The sequence below is a fragment of the Diceros bicornis genome, chromosome 4 (genome assembly GCF_020826845.1).
Source record: "Diceros bicornis minor isolate mBicDic1 chromosome 4, mDicBic1.mat.cur, whole genome shotgun sequence".
Taxonomy (NCBI): Eukaryota; Metazoa; Chordata; class Mammalia; order Perissodactyla; family Rhinocerotidae; genus Diceros; species Diceros bicornis.
In genome coordinates this window covers 85,833,671-85,854,476 of record NC_080743.1, presented here as the reverse complement: position 1 = coordinate 85,854,476, position 20,806 = coordinate 85,833,671, and the positions used below count along the sequence as shown (strand labels likewise).

The window sequence follows — 20,806 nt, the reverse complement described above, 5'->3', positions numbered from 1 at the left end:
ATCTTCAGCTGGGCAACAATGTGGCTGGACAAACTCAATATCTAATCTCAAGTCCAATTATCTAGTGTCATTCTTAAATGGACAATCTAATCTTCTTTTGCCTCTCTTGAGTTCCCAAACTTGCCCCACCCTATTTTATTGGGGGGGAAAAAATGGAGGCCACAAGGCAAGCATGACCCCCTTTTCCCACCGAGGGTAGCAGAAACTGCTCAGGGTTCTGGTTTCCCCTCCATCCTAGCTCACTGGGTGGGCTTGGGCAAGTCACATTGCTTCTCTGGTTATTGGCTTCCTCACCTATAAAACTGCGATTTCTGGGTTTGCTTCTGTTTCTAAAATGCTTCTTTCAAATATCTGCTTTCTTCCTGCACCCTCTGTTTCTCCTCCTCCTTTGAAGGAATGAGTCTCACTCCCAGTGCTCCTGGCTCAAGCCCCTCCAGGCCCTTCCATGTTCTCTTCTGTGCCTCTGTCTTCAGCCTTAGCCCTCTTTCCTGGTTCACTGCCTCTTTCCTCTTTTCCAAGGATTATGCCCATACCTGCCATCACTACCGCCTCACGCCTCACTCACCTGCGGCCTCGCCAGCTTAACTTCCACCCCGACTTCTCTACTGAGATGGCTTTGAGGAGTATCACTATGGGACCCTCTGTTCAGCTTCAAAAGGGTGGGCTCTGGGGACAGGATGAGTCTCTCCTGTCTGGGTATTTAATTCCGTCACATGGCTCTTCTCCCCCTGTCTATAAATTCTAGACTCTTACCTCCTTCACTCCCAGGGTGTCAGGAGAATTAAAAGTTGGTAAATTGCTTTGAGTTCCTTGGGGATAACTAGCAAGTGTAAAGAATAAAAATCATTTCATATAAAGCTGTTGAAAAATAGGCAGGGAATTGATTCACAGTCTCCCCCGTTGGGCTATGATTATGAACGTCTCAGATGAAATATCACATTTCAGCAAGGCAGGTGATGCCAGTGTTAGGCTGCTAATTGCAATAAAAAGCTTAATTTGCACTTCCGTCTGTTTCTCATTCCACTGGGCTGGGGAGTGGGGGTGGCAAAGATGGGGCTATTCAGGGAGGCTTTATAAGCCTGTCCTTGAGTTGCTGGTGGGAAAATGATTGTTCTAGCATTTTATAGTCAAAGCTTGACTGCTTGCTGCCGTTAGCTCCCCGGCTATCCTGTTACTCAGTAACGTCGTCATTTTTCCTGTCTCTTAAGGCAGACACTTTGCATCCATCATTTACTCACCCACCTCTTCCTCTTGATTTCCTTACTTTTATCTCCCTCCCTCCCTTCCTCCTTCTCTCCAATCCTCTCTCCTTCTCTCCTTCCCTCCTTTTTTCCTCCCCTTGTTTCTTTTACCATCATTCCTCAGTAATTTTGATCTACTATACTAAAGAGACTGGAAACAAAATAGTGAATGAGATAAACAAGGTCCTTGCCTTCATGTAATTTGCAAACTATGGTGGTTGACAAGCAACGATACAAGGAATTCTAACAAAGAGGTATTCGTTCATTCATTCAACAATGAATTATGGAAAGCTTACTGTGATCCAGGCAGTGTTCTAGGTGTCTGAGATACATCAGTGAACAACTGACAGTGGGCTGTGATGGGCAAAGCGCAGACCTCTCTGAGATTGCAAAGCAGGAAGCCTTGTCTCATCTAAGGGGTCAGGAGGGACCCCAGAGAAGGGATGCTTTGATTGAACCCTGCAGGGTGAGAAGAAATTAGGTTGGCAAAAGGGGCCAGGGGGTGTGGCTCAGCTAGCTGCTGGAGGGAGCAGCTTGTGAGAAGGATGGAAAGAAGCTTGCTCAGTGTGCTGGCACATGTAGAGTGTGGGGCCAGAGTGGCAAAAATGAGTCTTGAGAGCCAGGCAGGGGCGGATCCCTAAGGGCCATCTAAACCACAGTGGAGAGTTTGGAGTTTATTCTAGGGCATTTGAAGGACGCAGAAGGGGGTAAGGACAATTTGGATCAGAGCTGTGCAATAGAACTTTCTCTGATGATGGAAATCCTGCTCTGGCCAATACAGTAGCAACTAGCCACAGTAACTATTGCACACTTAAAATGTGAATAGTGTGACTGAGGAACTGAGTTTTACATTTTATTTAAATTTAAATAGCCACATACAGCTAGAAGCTACCATAATGGACACTGCAAATCTGTATTGTCTGCTCGTCATATCCAGAAATACAATTGAATTTCTCCTGCACAGCACCCCGATTCAGGCCCTTCTGCTCCTGTTAAGCCTTCCCCAACCACTGAGGCCTGTTGTACCAATTAAATCTCCAGGTTAACTGGGTAGCAATTTTCTATCCAGTTTTTTTTGTTTTAATGTGTGTTTCCCTTCCTCTTCAATGAATTTTTACCCCTTCAGAGTGGGGACTGCTCTTGGCTTTTGTTTTCATCCTATGGCAGGCCATATAGCCTGTGTTCATTGAATAACTTTTGTATCTTTGATGGACTCCTGTCTCTCTTTGTGGGCCGATGGGTAGAAAGCTTAAGGATGCAGATACCAGCTTGGCCTATGGGATGCCCCATGAGGTCTGTGCGTCACAGCCCCCTCAGGGCACACAGGGGACATCTGCCCTTGAGAAGCCAGGCACCATGGCCTCTGGGAGTCCTTCGAGAATCTCTCCCCAGAATCCCATCTCTCGGACACTTCAGTGCTGTGAATGAAGTGAGGGGGAGGGGCTCTCTGCTTCCTCCTGGAAAGGTGACACATCACCTCGTGGGACCTTGTCGCCGCCCTGAAGAAGTGTTGGGCCTTATTTTTCTGAAAGCCTTACAGTGACAGGGAGCTTGCTTTCCATTCCTGTATTTTCTCTTGACAGTCAAATCACTTTCCCACTGAGATTTACAGTTTTAAAATGATTGGAAAAGGGTCTTATTTCCAAGCTTATGTTTTCAGCTCAGCTTGAAGCATAAAAGGAAATGTTCTTATGGTAATTGCTCTCTATCCATTTGGGGATGAGCGATGATCACCACTTTCCTAGCTTCCCTCAACCATCAGAGGCAAAGACGCTGAAGCTCCTGCCCTGAGGGAGAGCCATTCCTGAGCGCAGTTCTCCTGTGTGGCAGCAGAAGGCCCCACAACATGGTGCCCAGGGCTAGTTCTCCTCTCTCTGGAAGTGCAGATGGTGTCGCCCCATTTTCAGAGTACAGGAGACTGGAGATGTGGTATTTTAGTGAGGGAACAGGGATCTTGCCCTGATGGAGTCTTGGTTCCCACTTGGGGAATTTATTTCCATAGAAAATAACAGACTCTCAATATCATTTAGTCAGTGCTTGCATTTTCTCAGTGTCCCCTTTGGTTGTTGTCACCTGCAGTGACAGGGACCTCATTACCACATGAGCTGCCGTCCCATCCTCGGGCCCTTCTGACTGTTGGAAAGTACTTCAGTGGGCTGAGCTAAATTCTGCCCCTTTGTAGCTTTCACTCCTGGATCTGAACCTTCCCCTGGGGACCCTATAAACCCAGCCTGATCATCCCTTCTCCATGTGAACACCCTCAGGTATTTGATGATAGCTGAGTCTTTCTTTCTCCAGATAGGCTCCCAGAATTCCTTTAACAATTTCCTGGAAGAGAAGTTATCAAGCCCCATAGTCATCTTGGCTGATGGTCTTCAGTTTCTCCCCAGCGTGGAGCACCCAGAGCTAAAAGTTCACAGTCCACCAGTGGGCTCAGCAGAGCATGTAGAGCAGAGCCATCTCCCCCCTCATTCTAGATGCTCTCCTTCATTAACACAGCCTGGGAGAACCGTGGGAGACTACGGAGCTTCAATTACAGTCCATGCTCATTGTTTGCAGTAGGTATGTTCTATAGAGTCGCTGTGAACACTGAATTAGTGAATACTGAACCATTGCTCCTCAGGGAGATACAGGGTTAGGTCCCTCTGAGCCTCTGGTCAGAAAATTTTCATCAACCAATCAATACATCACCTTGTTTTATGTGTGTTTCTGTTTAAAGACCTTATTTAATATATGTTGTTGATTCATTATCTTTGAACTCACAGCCAACGGTGCCATAAACTCATGCCTGAATGAGGCTCATCTAACACATGTGTTTTCTCTCTAAGGCACATCTGAGCCTTCTTGTGCTTGGGAACACCACACAGCACTTCAGCACTAGGCTTGGGGGCCATTTGAAACAGGAAAATCACCAACAGAAAGCACAAAAATGCAAAAACAATGGCACTAAATAGACAGTGAGAAGGACACTTGTTTACAGCCTGAGAGCTAAAAGGAGATGGCCGAGCATAGCCTTGTTCAGCTTCAGCTAGGAAGTGTGCACTGGGTAACTCAAATTTTTGCTACTCTGCTCATGTCCGTGAATGATCGTGGAAGTGCCTTGAGTATTGATTTTTGGGTCACAAATAAATTTTAGTGAGTAGGCAGATTTGTAAATATAGAATCTGTGAATAACGAGGATCGATTGTATTGTGAGCACGAGGAGGAAGTAGAAAAAAGGAGCTCTGTGCAGAGATGGGGCAAGTGATTGCTCCGGGCAGAAATGGTATGAAATCCTGTGCCAGGGTGTATCACTGGGAGGTCCAAAGTAGTGGTCCTGCCCGTATACTGAGTGAGTCTTGCTTTTTGTCCCATGTCCTCGGATGGACTCAGCCCCGGGAGGACATGTCTCTTGTTTGCAGCAACACTGTCTGGCAAGGTGTCTCCCCCAGAGTGGGCACTTGGTGAATATTTGCTGCTGGGGCTGTGGGGATGGTATCAGTGTTGGTTCAGAGAAGAGGGAGCCAAGGGAGAGTGTGGAATGAGACAAGGGATGCACGTAGGACCTGAGGAGCACTTAAAGTGAGGACACAGAACTTAAGATTAATTCAAAAAATAAATGAAGAGGCAGTGGAAGGACTTGAAGGAGGAGACTGAAGTGGCTGCAGCTACAAAAAAGATGATGTTAGGAGAGGCGGACTCTGCATTGGGACGGGGTTGGTGAGAAGCAGAATGACTCCATCTTGAGAACATGCAGCCTCCCCCTCCACGTAAATGATGGCTGCTTTTCATGACAGCTCCCCGAGACTGGGCAGGGCTGTTATGTCCACTGTTCAGATGAGCAAAGGGCCCGGGGACTTTCAGCCAGCTCCCCAAGGGAGCAGGATCAGTGGTGGACCCAGGACTCCCATCGTTACTGACTTCATCACAGGAAGTGGCTTCAGCTGAATTCAGTGATGGCCGGAAGAGAGGACACCATTTTTCTTTCTTTCTTTTCTTTTTTTTTTTTAAAGGACAGTTTAGAAAAGTGGAGGAAGTTGAGAGAGCTTATAAAAGAAGACACGCTATCTGTACTGTTTGGTCAGCTAGATAGACATTTGTTGAGCCTCTGTGTGTCCTTCCTCCTGGAAAGAATGGAATCGTAGGCTGGGCAGAGAAGGAATCTAGGCGTATAGGTCAATGACAGCTGCCCACCAACAGGGGTGTGGGTTTAACCTGTGAGCTGAGGAAGGACAGCGAGGGCTCAAAGTGGCTGCTGAAAGCCATTCCCTTTTCTACAGTAAGAGACTGGAAATTGGGTCTGCTGCCCAGAGGCGGTTCTGTTCTGTTAGGCTGCCATCTCAGTGCTTTCCCCTCTGGCTCCACATCAGAGAGCCCCAGGTGCTGTGAAAGTCACAAAGATGACCAAAATACAGCAAGCTACAACACATTACAGTCTAGCAGGGGATGTAAGTCCGATGGACATATAACTATATACTTATAATATTTTTCCACGATCGTGTGATTACAAAGGAGGGAGAAATTGCTTCCTACTGCAAGGGCTGCTGGAGGCTTCGTGAAGAAGGAGATGATTTGACAAGCTATTTGACCCCTAAACTGCCCTGCCTTTGTCTTCCCATCTCTGTACTTCCCACCCCATTGCTCAAGCCGGAAATCTAGAGGAGTCATCACTGATTCTTCTCTTTTCCTCCTCCTACACATCCAACCTATCCCCAATTTACTTAGTGTCCATCTCCAGCACAGAGCCCGAGTCTCTCCATCTCACTCTTTGTTCATTGCCACCATCCAAGCCCTGGACACAACTGCCCGTTGCTGGGACTGTTGAAAGAGCCCCCTAGGTGGTTTAAAATTCTACTCATCTTCCCCTCCTATCAGCAGTTTTTGCAGCAGCCAGAGGAATCTTTCCAAAAGATAATTCAAGATCCTGCAGGGGAGTCCCTGCTCACAAAAACCTTTGTGGCTTCCTGTATTAGTCAGTGAAACAACTTTAGGGATTTCAACAGGGAATATTAGTGCAAGGATTTTGTTGCATAGATACAAATAGAGGGTGGGAGGTAACCCAGAGCAGGAAACCACTGCCACCTCTAGGCTGGAGGGACCCAAGCCCCAAAAGGTCCTCAGCGACGGTAGGAGCTGGGACCCTGGAGGGTGGGCTGTCTGGGGGAAAGCTGCAGTGACAAAGGAGACACCACTGTTGCCGTGAAACTCTAGCCAGGGCCAAGAGGGAGAGGAAGAAATACTCTGGCCTCTCCCTTCTTCCTGTCTTCCAGTCCCCCACTAGGGCCTCCCAATGGCTGAACTTTGCCAGAAGCCGCTTGTTGATGGAGCCTGGGAAATGGTGAAGGGCGGACAGAGGTTGACAGCAAATAGATGAAGTGTATAGACTGGCACACCCCCAGCTCTCTGTTGCTGCCTATGGGGCTTCACACGGTCTGCCCCTGGCCACCTGCCCTTCCTCCTGTCAGGCTCATGCTAGTCCCCTTTCTAGTCCTGGAGCACCCCAGGGTCTTCCTTCTCCACTCCTTTGGACAGTGCCCTCTCTTTCTGAATAGGCATCCCCTGGCTCCCCTCATAGCTGGCTCCTTCACATCCTTCAGTCTTAGCTCAAATGCCACCCCTCTAGAGGGGCCTTCCCTGACCCCCTGTCTAAAGTAGCTCCCCTCACCTTACTGACCACTACTCTATAATACCGCCTTGGCGTTTCTTTATGGCACTTATTATAATCAAAATTATTTGGTTTGTTTGTTATTATCTGCCTCCCCTCACTTCATTCAGGTCTCTGCTTAAGTGTCCCCTCCACAGAACGGCCTTCCATGACCACCAAGCTAAGTAGTGCCCTCTCCTATCATGCCCTATTTCATGACACAGCTTCATTGTCATTACTTTTTGTAGAGCTAGTCATTGGCAAACACACACGCACACACGTTTTTATCTTCCCCACTGGACTGTGACCTCCTGAAAGCGCCTGATGTAGCTGGGTCACTTGAAAGGAGCATTCCGTGAAGCCTGGGCCTCGTGTGTCCCGTTGGGCAGACTAAACTGTCGTGAACATTCCCAGCACCTAGAATGATGCCAGACAGAGCACGCACTCACTGAATATCCGTGGCATGAATAAATAAAGAGCGTTGAAGTTGAGTCGAATCTCAATAAGCAGTGACGGAGAGAAGAAAGAACATTCTCAGATAGTGGAGTAACAAAAATAAAAGCAGACATAATGGGAAGTGTGCGTGTGGAGAAAGATGAGAACTTCAGTGTGTTAGAGTGTGAAGAACATGATGGGTGGTTAGTGGGAGTTAAGAGGCAGGTTGAGGTCAGATCATGGAGGCTTAAAGGCGATGTTAATGAATTTATTCAATTAGGTAATAGTGAGCCTTGGAAAGTTTTTGACCAGGGTCGTGACATACTCAGATCTATACTTTGAAAGATGCCTAGAAAGTCTCCAAAGTTGTAGTTCGTTGGTAATGCTGGTGAAAATTTTGTAGCTCTTCTATGGGTTTAAACAGAGGGATGACATTAGCAAAGACTGGTGAACTTAAGAGGAATTCTAGTCTGGCTGGTTGATTGAATTCTTTATTCATCAGCGATTGGAGTGCCTTTTAAGAACTAGGTTTCGCTGGTGTAAGGGGAGAGACATTTAAATGTAAAACACGGTGTTAATGTAAATGTAAAAACAGGGTCCCACCCTTTGGCCTCACTGTCAAATAAGGGAGATAAACCTGTAAACAGATCATTACAATGCAGTGCGATCCCTGCTAACAGATGTCCACGTGCAAGGGGCTGGGGCCAGAGCAGCGGAAGCAGCTAGCTCTTCCCAGGGGTGTCATGAAAGCTGCTCACATCCAAGGCCCACCATGGAAGGTGAGTGAGCGATGGCAGTGAACAAAAGGGTGAAGGGAAATGAAAGCAGAGGGACGGTATAAAAGGCAGAAGGTACAAGAGCATGGCTGTCTGGAACAGGAGGCAGCGGCTCTGTGGGCAGAGTGTATGGGGGTGGGGGGTGGGCAGGGGACCACGGACCTGCTAAACTGTGAGAGGTCAGAGAGATGGGAGGGGCTGGTGATGAAGACCTTTCTACACCACGCTTGGGAGTTCCATGAGGAGGACTATTTCCTACTGCTCCCTGAATTCTGCTCCTGGCAGAAATGGTCTCTTTATGGCCCTGACACATCCAATTTGCACTCATTCATTCGTTTTTTTCCAAAAATATTTAATAGACTTCTATTATATGCCACATGCTTTTCTAAGCATTGAAGATTTGGTGACGAATAAGGTAAAAGAGCTGCCCTCATGGAGCTTATAGTCTAGTGGGGAAGGTACAAACATGGACATATGTACATGTACATACATATGTGTGTGTACATTTTTTTTTTCCAAGTTAATGATTAGTTTACAAAAAGTAAAACTATGTAAGGAAATAAAATGAGAGAGGAGTACTATTTAGCTTGGGAGGTCATGGAAGGTCTTTCTGTTCTGTGGAGGTGATGTTTGAGAAAGACCTGAAGTGAAGAGCAAGCCATGTGAATATCACGAGGAAGAGTGTTTTAGGCAGAGAGAACAGCAAGTGCAAAGGCCCTGAGGCAGGACATATTCCAGGAAGAGCAGGGAGGACAGTGAAGCTGGAGGACAGTGAGTGAAGAGAGAGGGATAGGAATCGAGGAAGCAGTGAGACAAATCATGGTGAGCTTATAGGCAACAGACCAGGTTAAGGATTTCGGTCTAAGTGTGATAAGAAGTCATTGGAGGGTTTCGAGCTGGCAATTGATGTAATGTGACTTAAACTGTAAAACAATCATGCTGACTGTTTGTGAGAAATAGACTCTAATGTGACAGAGTGGAAGCCTGGAGGTGACTGAGGAAACTGTTGCAGCAGTACAGGTGAGAGACGACGGTGGCAATGGTGGCTTGGTGCAGCTTAGCAGCAGTGCTGTTGGTAAGAAATGGTCAGATTCTAGATATATTTTGAACGTGGAGCCCATATGATTTGCTGATGGATTGAATGTGGGATGTTAGGGAAAGGGAGAAGTCAAGATGATTCCCAAGGTGTTTTTTTGTGTGTGTGTATTTGAGGAAGATTGGCTCTGGGCTAACATCCGTGCCCATCTTCCTCTACTTTATATGGGATGCCACCACAGCATGGCCTGACAAGTGGTGCATCAGTGCGCGCCCGGGATCTGAACCTGCGAACCCCGGGTTGCCGAAGTGGAGCGCGCGCACTTAGCCGCTGTGCCACCAGGCTAAGTTTTTTGACTTGAACAGCTGGGTGAATGGTGGTGCCATTTCCTGAGACGAGAGACACTGACAGAAAAGCAGATTTGTAAGGGTGTAGAGAGCAGGGAGATCAAGAGTGTTAATTTGGAGAAGCCTACCAGACACTCAAGTGGAGATGCCGGGTGGATAGCTGGATGCACGGGTCTGGAGTTCAGGGTGAGGTCAAAGATGGAGGTAGATGCTTGGGAGTGTCTGCAGGTAGATGACAGATGCCATCTCTATGGGTCCTGACCATCTTTTCAAGGTCAGAGTCAATGCTGCTCCTTCCATGAAGCCTTCCTTGACTGACCCAGACCTTTCCTTTGCCTTCTTGTCATTTCCTTTAAGCTGAGGCCTGCCTTTCGTTTGGGTTGCTCGGGGAAACTGTGAGTTTTGCCTCTGCTCTGGATCTCCTTAGCCTCACAGAGCCTTGACTGGGTACACGGGCCTGGCTCTCCTTAGGGTGAGGGGTGCTCACCTTCTATGCCTAGAGGCAGGTGGGCTCTGTTTCCCAAGGCTCTGTATGGTTGGTGGTTTGGATCCATCAGACAAGACCCAGTTCTCTTTGTCATTAGAACCTAGACCCTCAGAGTCCTCAACACACATAAGGATGGATTCAGAACATCATCAGGGAAGCCAAAAACCAAAGGACACATATTGAATGATTCTATTTATATGAAATATTCAGAATAGGCAAATCCATAGAGACAGAAAGCAGATTAGTGGTTGCCAGGGGCTGGGAGGAGGGGGATTGGCGAGAGACTGCTTAATGGGTACAGAGTTTCATCTGAAGTGATGAAAATGTTCTGGAACTAGATAGTGGTGATAGTTGCACGACATTGTGAGTGTACCTAATGCTACTGAATTGTATATTTTTAAATGGTGGATTTTATGTTATATGTTATGTTATTTTACCACAATGAAAAAAATACCAAAAAAATGTCATCAGGGATGACAATTTCCATAAGCCTTCTCATTCTGTTGTCTCTTTTGCAGTCTCCCCACTTCCACTGGCTGCCTCTGCTTGGGGCAGGGCTGGAGGCTAAGAGCTGGGCGCTGGGGATGGGAGAGGTTGGATGTTTGTGGCTGGGGGCTGGCACTGCCGTGCTTCAAGGGCAGTTAGTTCATTTGTAGGGAGAAGTGGAGGAAAGCAGGGTTGAGATTTATTCCCATCTAACCTGGGGTCGAGGATGCACATAGGGGTGGCACAAGGGCTGGCCACAATGGGGCTTGGCGACCTGGCAGCTGTGATTGCAACCCATTTGTGGCCCAGTAGACACCAGGGTAGCTACTGACGTTCTCTCTTGTGGAGCCCCTGCTGCCAGAGGCACCTGGGAAAGTCTGAGGGACTTGTGTTGCTGGTTGCAAACTCCGGCCTTTCTCTTTCCAAGGTGGGGGAAGGAGGCTGGGAGGGGATGGCTCAGAGGACCCCATGGGAGTTGGGAGACGCTGGAAAAGCAAAGACATCCCTGATGATTTGATTACTTGCCCCGCTATCGGGGTGACCACCCTGAGCTGTTCAAAGGGCAAGGTGCTATGGGCTGTGATTTTGGGGGTTCCTAAGGATCCACTAGCTTGTCAAGCACCTGAAATTTCCACCAAGGTGTTTTTATTTTGGAGCATAGTGTTGCCTTTGGCAGACTCTTGAGTATATGTGTTACTTGACAGGGGGTGCCTATTAGCTGTTGCAATAGTTCAGATGAGCGCATCAGCTTAGGGACAGCCACAGGGGGCACCGAGGGTTTAGGATGAGGAGGGTGGTTATATTTCCAAAAATAGAGATGGAGTGATGGAGATGGAAATCCAGAAAAGTCTGGAATGTGGGGACTCTTCAGTGTAGGTAAGCAAAAGGGAAATTGCTGGCTCTTTATAGCTGGTGCTGGGCCACTTATTTCTGGCAGTTGTATTAGGACCCTGGGGGTTGGCAGTCCCAGGTCTGTACCTCAGGTGTTCCTCTGGCGATAGGAGTTGTCTTAGTCTGTGTGGGCTGCCATGACAATATGCCTTAGACTGGTGGCTTAAACAATAGACGTGTATTTCTCTCAGTTCTGGAGGCTGAAAGTCCAAGATCAAGGTGCCCGCAGATCTGGTGTCTGGGAGGGCTCTCTTCCTGGCTTGCAGATGGCTGCCTTCTTGCTGTGTCCTCATATGGCAGAGAGAGAGAGAGAGAGAGAGCGCGCTCTGGTGTCTCTTCTTATAAGAGCACCAATCCTGTTGGATCAGGGCTCCACCTTTATGACCTCACCTAAACCTAATTACCACCTAAATGCCCTGTCGCACTGGGGGTTAGGGCTTCAGCATATGAATTGGGGGATGGGGGCACAATTCAGCCCATAGCAGGCGTCATGATCAGAGAGCCCCAGGAATGTTCTCTGGTGGGGTTCAGAGATCTGGAGGTGAGGCCAGGTAGCCTGGTTTCAGAAACCCACTCTATGGATTGTGAGTTGTATCCTGAGGTGTCCCGTGTGAGAACCAGCTAAGCTTAGGAACCACTGTGTAGACGGAAACTGAAGAGACCCTAGACCTGGAGGGAGGCCCTGCCTCTCGGGGACTGAGTCATAGGTGGACGGATCTCTCCCAGGTATTCTGAAACGCTCTGCAGTGGTCAGGATGTGTGTGGCGCCTGGGGGCCAAGGCAGGTGGCCCAGGAGCTGAGCAGTTTCCTGGGGGGATGGGGGTGGGGGTGTGGTTGCAATAAACTGCTGGCTTTTGGAATATCTTCAGGCACTGGCTGAACTATTTACGCAGAGTTTGACTCCTGGGTGGGATGGAAAGCTGCTGAATTTGTCTGTCAGAAAGTGCTATAGCCCAGGAATCTGGTTAGTGGTTCCAGGTGTGTTTGTGTGTGTGTGTGTGCGCGTGCGTGTGTGTGTATGTGTGTGTGTGTGTGTGTGTCTGGGGCCAGGGGCTGGGTGAATGAAGGACAGCTTCTTGTTGGCCACTTGTTGACCCTGGGGCGATAAGCACCGAATATTATTCTTAAGAGAATTCTATGGCAGATCAGCACAGAAAGTGTAAAACACAGGCAGTTTGGTGCTTCCAGAATATAATCTCAGTGTCTTTTCATTTGGCATCAAAGTCTTTTAAGATTTCATCCAATCTTATCTCCCATGTTTCTCCAACTAGAATCTTTTCCCTGATACTTGACTAAGCCTTACTAATTTCAACCTCCTTGCCATTGCATATAAAATTCCCTTCGGCCAAATCCTATCCATTCTTCGAGAACAGCTCAAACCTCACCTCCTCCATGAAGCCTTCCCGGTTTCCTCCAGCCCACAGGATCTTTCTCTCCTTCTCAGAATACTTAAAAGGTTTAAGGTTGCTTTTGCTACTTAGTTAGATCATAGCTTTGCCAAAGAGAGAGATTTCAGAGATGTCACCACTATATGCAGGCGCAGAGCAGATGCTTGACCAACAGCTGGTGAGTGACAATTTATGCCATCCTAAAGATCAAGCAGTCAGTGTTAAAAGAAAAAAATGAAGAAAAAGCTAGGTAGGTAGAAATGCGTGTGATCAATGTTTAATGAGCCCCCTAAAGAGAGTGCTTTAGAAATAAGACAGAGCAATACAATCATTGGAAGCAAATATGAACTCGTGGCTCTTGGAGAGAAGGGAGGCTGCCCTTAATTAATGGGTAGCTGGAAAAAGAAATGACAGTGGTGAGAGAGGCTGAGATGGGAAGCAGACTGAGAAAGCATAGCATGAAGATACTGTGTGATGTTGGAAATTTTGAAATGTATGTTTAGCAATGAATAATAGGTGACTGATCTAGTGGAAAATGTACGGCTGGTTCTTTAGGAAGGTAAGAATGGGGTCTGGGAATTGATAAGGTAGTTAAACTTGGATGGCTATATTGGGAGAAAGGGTGTCAGTTTGTTTACCCATCTGGATGTTGTCTGTGAGTATGAATGGATTTGCCCTGTGGCATGCTGGAGCCTTAAACAGCTGCAGGTGTTGTGTACATGTTCACATACTTTCATGCTGAAGTGTGGTCTCTCAGTTAAATACAGGCTGAGAGGGTAGGCTGACTGGGTTCAACTCCTGGCTTTGCTACTTACCAGTTATGGTACCTTAGGAATGTTATTGAACTTCTCTATGCCTCAGTTTTTCTCATCTGTAAAATGGGGTTAATAATAGTACCTTCCCAATAGTGTTGTTGTGAGGATTAAATGAGGTGTAATATATGTAAAGCATTCAGGAGCATCTAGCATGTTGTAAGAGCCGGTATACTGTTGGTTATTATTACCACTAGTTGTCAGTGACCCCACTGACTTGACACTTCAAGGCTTTGAGGATGGGACTGGCGGAAGGGCCAGTATGCTTTTCTGATGGAGGCAGTGAGAAGTCGTGGGCCAGTGTGTACTTATCTGGCCTCAAAGGCTTTGAAAGCCCTGATATTTCAATTATCTAGAAAAATGTTTGCAACTTTCAAAAAGTGAATAACAACCACCTTTTCCCAGGTTTGTGGGTTTGAGGGGCTGGAGCTGTTTGTGTGAGTGTCAGTCACCATGTGTCACAGGTGAGACCGGTGCCTGCACCTGGGTACAGGAGAAAAGGTAGAGATTGGCTGCTATTCTCCAGAGGGGACCCTTAAGGAAAGCCATGAGAGCATGATGTGATGGATTCTCTGGGCCCAAGACAGTTGTCTCAGGTGCCTGTGGATCCCTGCCCAGCCCAGGGTGTGGGGGGGTCTGGTGGCAGAGTGGAAAGAGGGGTGGGTGTATCCTGAGGGGCTTTAGTGCCAACCAGAACTGGATTCAAATCAGGACTTGGCTTCTCACCACTTATGTGACTTTAGGAAGCTACTTAACTTCTCTGAGCCTTGGAACAGGGGAGGAATAAATAAGATAATGTATATAAAGTGTCTGAGAAATATTAACTCCCTTTTCCTTGGTTTCATCATCTATAACATGTGGATAATAAAAAAAATTCTTGTGAGACTTTTATCATAATTATAGATAGTAGTTATTCATTCAACAATTTTTTTTAGTGTTGACTCTATGTCAGACACTGTCTTAAAGGCTTAGGGCATATCAGCAAATAAAACAAAGATATTTGCACTTTAGTTTAAATTTTAGCAAGGGAAGATAGACAATAAACTAACATAAATGAGTAAAGTTTCCAGTGTCTTAAAAGATGTTAAGTGCTATGGAAAGAAAACAAAAGCAAGATAAGGAGGCTTGGGAGTCCTGGGGCGGGGGCGGTGTGCCGTGTTAAATAGGATGGCCAAGATGGGCTTCACTGACAAGGGGGTATTTGAGCAAAGACTTGCAGAAGATGAGGAACTTAGTCATGATGATATTTAGGGGAAGAGCATTCCATGCAGAAGAAACAGCAAGTGCAAATGCTGTGGGAGTAAGCCTGGCATGTTCCAAGAACAGCACGAGACCAGTGTGGCGGGACCAGAGTAGAGGGGGACTAGAAGGAGATGAAGTCAAGGGAGCCACAGGGGAGCCAGACTGTGTAGGGCCTGGCTGGCCAGTGGGAGGGCTTTGGCCTTTTACTCTAAGTGAAATAAGTATATATTGCAGGATGATGAGCAGAGAGAAATGTGATCTGCCTACTGAAGAGAATCACACTGCACACTGGCTACAGTGTCCAGAATTGACTATAGACACACAAGAGTGGAAACAGGGAGACCAGTTAGAAGCTTATTGCTGTGTGCAGGTGAGAGATGATGGTGATTTGAACCAATGTGGTAGCAGTGATTGGTGAGAAGCAACTGGATCTTCTTATCTTCTTGAAGGTAAAGTCAATAGGATTCACTGATGATTGGCTGTGGGGTGTAAGAGAAAGAGAGGAATCAAGGATAGTCTGAGCAAGTAGGAGGATGGAGCTGCCATCAATTCCAAAGAATGTGGTACAGGTCTGAGTGGGAAAAATTAGGAGTTCACTTTCGATCATGTTGAATTTGAGCTGTATATTAAATATCCAAGTGGAGGAGTCATGTGAACCGTTGATTATGTGAGTCAGAAGTTTGGGAGAGATATCTGGGTTGAGATATAAATATTGGAATTGACAATATGTAGATGGTAATAATTAAAGCCATGAGACTGGATGAAGTCACCAAAGGAGTGAGTGTAGACATAGAAGAAAAGAGGACCAAGGGCCAAGTCATAGGGCTTCCAACTTAAAGAAGTTGGGCAGAAGTAGAAGAACCAAGAAAGGAAGTTGGGGGGAAGTGAGCTGTAAGGTAAAAGGAAAACCAAGAGAGTGTGTTATAATGGAAGCTAAATGAAGAAAGTGTTTCAAGGAGGAAGGAGTGATCAACTGTGTTAAATAATGTGACAGGTCAAGTATATTAGTTGTCCATTGTGTAACAAATTATTCCAAAACTTAGTATCTTAAAACAGCATTTATTATCTCACAAAAGTTTCTGAGGGTCCTGAATCTAGGAGTGGCTAAGCTGGGAGGTTCTGACTCAAGATCTCTTGCAAGGTTGTGGTCAAATTGTTAGCTGGGTCTGCAGTCATCTCAAGGCTCAAGGCTTGACTGGGGCTGGAGAATCCTACTCCACACTCACTCTTCCTCACTCTGAGGAACTTGGCTGTCCTCAGTTCCTCACTGGCTGTTGGCCAGATACCTCAGTTCCTCATCATGTAAGCTTTTCCATAGGCTGTCTGAGTAGCCTCATGACATGGCAGCAGCTTCTCCAAAAGCAAGTGATCCAAGAGAAAGAGAGAGAGTGCAAGAGAGTAAGATGATAGTCACAGTCTTTTATAACCTAATTTTGGAAGTGTCATACTGTCACCTCTGGATGCTCTTGGTCACACAGACCAATGCTGGCACAATATGGGAGGAGATTACACAATAGTGTGAATACCGAGAGGTGGGGGTCATCTTGGAAGTTGACGACCACATCAAGTATGACAAGAAGAATTGGTCATTGAATTTAGTAATGTAGAGGTCATTGGTGACCTTAATAAAAGCTGTGAAGAGACATGTTTGATTAAAGTTGGTATAAGAAAGAATGGGAGGAGAAGAACTGAGATGATGAGTATAGACAATTCTTTTGAAGAGTTTTCTGCAGAGAAGAGCAAAGAAATGAAGTAATAGCTGGTGAAGGAAGTGTTTTTTCTAAGATAAGAGAAATAACAATATGTTTGTACGTTGATGGGAATAGTCCAATAGAAAGTGAAAAACTGGTGACGTAGAAGAGAAGAATTACTGGAGCATTGTCCCTGAGTAGGAGAGAGAGACAAGAACTTGTGTCAAGAAGGAGGGGTTGACTTTAGATAGAGGCATGCTAGGTTCAGTACAGTAATAGTTGGGAAGACAGACTATGTGGTAGTTGGGCAGATATGGTTACGGGAATTTATGCAGTTATTATCTGATTGTTCCATTTTCTCAGTGAAGTGGGAAGCACGGTCATCAGTTGGGCTTGTTAAATAGTATATATTTTTAAAAATCATGGCTTTGATAACTTTGATGGTGATGGGTAACTATGGCTGCAGTGAAGGCACCTTCTCCACGATTCCTTTTGCTTTTAGTCAAAAGGTAAAACTTTTATTCTCATAACTTGTCCAGATGGTGGAGCGTCTGCAAAGTCATGGTAGTCTTTGTGCAATAACATAGAAACAGAGATCTATTTAACCCAAAATAGTTTATGCTTTGTTGGTAGTGCCATCAAGTCAATTCTGACTCCAAGCGACCCTGTGTACAGCAGAGCAGAACCCTGCTCAATCTTTTTGCACCATCCTCCCACATTCTGGCGCTATATCAGACAATGCTCTGCTGCTATTCATAGAGTTTTCATGGCCAGTGTTTTTGGAAGTGGGTGGCCAGGTCCTTCTTCCTAGTCTGTCTAGTCTGGAAACTCTGTTGAACCCTGTCCACCATGGGTGACCCTGCTGGTATTTGAAATACCAGTGGCATAGCTTTCATCATCACAGCAACACACAGTATGACACACAGTATGACAACCAACAGATGGGTGGTGTGGTTTCCTGACTAGGAAATGAACCCAGGCTGTGGTGGTGAGAGCACCGAGTCTTAACCACTGGACCCCAGGGCTGGCTAAACCAGATAACAGCATCTACCACATTCTTATATAGACAAGAGGTAACAGATCACAAGAGTTTAAGAAAAAAATTACAGGAGAAAAATCTTAATATTGAGAAAATGCTTTCCATTAACTAATTTTTTTTTTTTCTGGGAGAAGACTGGAGTCTTTTTATTTCAGGAATAGAACACATCTGTTCAGCCTGTAGAAGGTGCCTGCTTTGAAAACCTCTGTAGTCAACCTGGCAAATGGAACAGCTGGGACTTTTAGGGTAGTTCAGAGCCCTGAAGAGAGTCAGGCTTTCTGTCTCTGGAAAAGGGAATTATAGAGCTGTGCAAACAGACTGCACAGTGCAAAAGTGCAGGGACCCGGGGGAGCTCTCAGAATGTCTCTGGAAGAGGCAGGAACATTAGCCCCATCCCAATGCCTCCCAAGCTCCCAGCAGGCCTTCCATGATCAAATCCTCTCCTCTTACTAGATCTCACTGGATTAAATAGGACTAGTGGTTAGGACTCTGCCCTGGATCCTAAGCAGCCCAGCCTCCTGCCTGGGCCAGGTGACTCAGTTTCTTCTTGAGCCACTAGGAAAGCTCCGGGAAGGGCAGTGAGAGAAGCTTTTGAATGGCCCACATTGTGATGCTTAGAATCCAGCTTTAGGACCTGGCCTCCCTCCCTCTGCCTTCTCCTTGTGCTCTCTCCCCCTGCCTGGCTCCTCAGCCCTGGGACCTCTGTGTGCAGGCTGGAGCATGGGGTCAACCCTTGCCCCTCTCGTCCTGCAGGAAATTTCCCTGGGCATTCTCCTGGTTCTCAAAAAGCCTTCGCCATACTGGCTGGGGCAGAAAGTAACCCTGGAGATCCTGGACACTCTCCTAGCGACTGTGCCAGAGCTGGAGGCCACTTCATTTTTACAGGGACAGATGCTCCTGTAAGAGGAGCAAATCAATTAGCCACCCTGATGCTAATGTGCTGATGTCACCTTGTCAAGCTGGTGCTTGGCTCAGCTTCCTCCCATCCCTGATCTGATGCTCAGTTGTCCATTGTTGCTTCAACTTCAGGCTTCTGGGGGCTCCACAGGCCACGGGATTCCTGCAGTGGGCTGACCCTTGACCTCTGTCTATTCTGAGGTCAGTTGTAAAACGAAACTGCTGCCGTCTCAACAGAATACTGTGGGCTCTGCCCAGATGCTTTGGCTGAGGGGAGGGGCAGTTTAATTCCCATTCCTCATATGGTCTTTGGAGTGTGAGGAACAGCTCTTCTTTTCCTATTCCCTGAAAAACGTGTGATGAAAATTTAAATTAGATTATAATAATAATAACAACACTTTCCTCCATACGCTTTATAGAAAGTACTTTCTCACACTTTATCTGATTTAATCCTCATAATAAATCTGTTGGAGGCAAAGACAATTATCTCCCCTTTACAGACGAGAAAACTGAGGCCCAGTGAGGCTGCTGACTTACTTCATGACATTAAGCTGGTAAATGACAAAGCTGGGGCTAGAGGAAGGGCAAGAAGGGCCAGAAAGGGCGATTCAAAGCACAGGTGAACTCTGGAGGGAAGTCTTCTGGTAGCTGGCGCTGGGCAGTGTGGAGAGCGCCCTCCCTCCTTGGCCTCGCTGAAGGAGACCCGTGTTCCATGGAGCACCCACACCTCTCTGCCTCCCCACATCCAACCTGGGACACCTTTCACTGTGACAATGTCGCATTCTGTCTTGTTTTCAGGAAAGATGTCTCAGCAGGGCTGCTGGACCTATTCTAGTGTTACTTTCCAAGGGCTTTCACTTTATGAAGCAAAACCAAGCACATCTTTGAAATCTGTAGCCCCATCCCTAACAATCAGCCTTTCAGCTTGATCAAAGGGCAAAAAGAAATAGAGAGCCAACTAGAAAGAGAACTCTCTTCCTCCCTTCCAGGTGGTCCTGCTGTGCAAAAGGTCACTTTGGAAATTCTCTCTGTACCATGAAGACATAAATATTAGGGACAATATCCTGCAGATTCTAGGTGAACCTTGATGCTTCAGTGAGTCCCCCCACCCCACCTCCCAAATCCCTTGAAGATTCTTCCTAATATTGTGACCTTTCTGCCCTTCCTCTGAAGTTGTGGGAGTTGACTCCCCAAAATAACCTGAATCAAAAAGTAACGGCTTGCGGGAAAGTTACAATTAGCTTTTCACTGGAAGAAAGCTCAAAAAGATGTCTTTTTTAAAGAAAAAGAGGTGGAAGAAATAAAAGAGGCAACTGAAAAATTTTGTGGTCTTCTGAGGCAATTGAGAAAACATTGAATTATTTCAATGGAGTGCTATTCTGACAGGAGAGACATTGATTTTTGGCTTTTCTTTATTGTTTTTATTGCTTATTACATCCTCTTTTTCTAGTTTGTCAGCAATGGGCAGAGATGAATGAATTACTTTTCCTCATAATCCATTGATTTCTGTGTTGACACACATCGATTTCAGCTCAGAATAAGAAAGAGCATCCTAACAGAGCTATCTAAAGTTGGAATAGCCGCCTTGGGGTCAGTGAGATCCCTGTCAATGGAGGTGTTCAAACATAGGCTGAATGACTGTGCAGGGAATATTTAGAGCTGACTCAAGCAGTGACTGGGAGGATAGCTTAGGTAATGTTTAATGTCCTCCATCTCATGTTCAGCGTTAATACCTTGGATGACTTATTCACATTAGGTAGAGCCTGTGTGTTGACTGGGACAATGTTTCCCAGATGGCAGCATACTAGATGATTTTCAATGGTGAGGAATTTGCTATCAATAACAGGAAAAATTTAAAACAACAATGAGATACCGCTACACACCTATTAGAGTGGCCAAAATCCAGGGCACGAAATGCTGGCAAGGATGTCGAGCAACAGGAACTCTTATTCATTGCTGGTGGGAATGTAAAATGGTTTTGGAAGACAGTTTGGCAGTTTCTTACAAAAGTAAACATACTATGACCATACGATCCAATAGTCACCCTCCTTGGTATTTACCCAAAGGAGCTGAAAACTTATGTCCACACAAAAACCTGCACACAGAAGTTTCTAGCAGCTTTGTTCATAATTTACAGAACTTGGAAGCAAGATGTCCTTCTCTAGGCGAATGGATAAATAAACTGTGGTATATTCACAAATGGATTATTATTCTGCGCTAAAAATAAATGAGTTATCAAGCCATGTAAAGACATGGAAGAAATTTAAATGCATATTACTAAGTGAAAGAAGCAAAACTAAAAAGGCTACATGCTGTACGATTCCAACGCTAAGACATTCTAGAAAAGGCAAAACTATGGAGACAGTAAACAGATCAGTGGTCACCAGGAGTTAGGGGAGAGGAGGGATGAGTAGG

The 20,806-nt window shown here is 46.2% G+C and overlaps 1 protein-coding gene across 1 annotated transcript in view; it reads left to right on the top strand.

Annotated features, from left to right (window-relative positions):
- Positions 1 to 7,995: 7,995 nt before the first annotated feature.
- The window catches only part of CACNA1E (calcium voltage-gated channel subunit alpha1 E), a 391,046-nt gene continuing 378,235 nt past the window's right edge, over positions 7,996 to 20,806 (top strand). Inside the window, exon 1 of the mRNA XM_058539921.1 lies at positions 7,996 to 8,078. Within this exon, the coding sequence (XP_058395904.1) occupies positions 8,072 to 8,078 (7 nt within the window). The 5' untranslated portion in view covers positions 7,996 to 8,071. The remainder of the gene's footprint in view (positions 8,079 to 20,806) is intronic.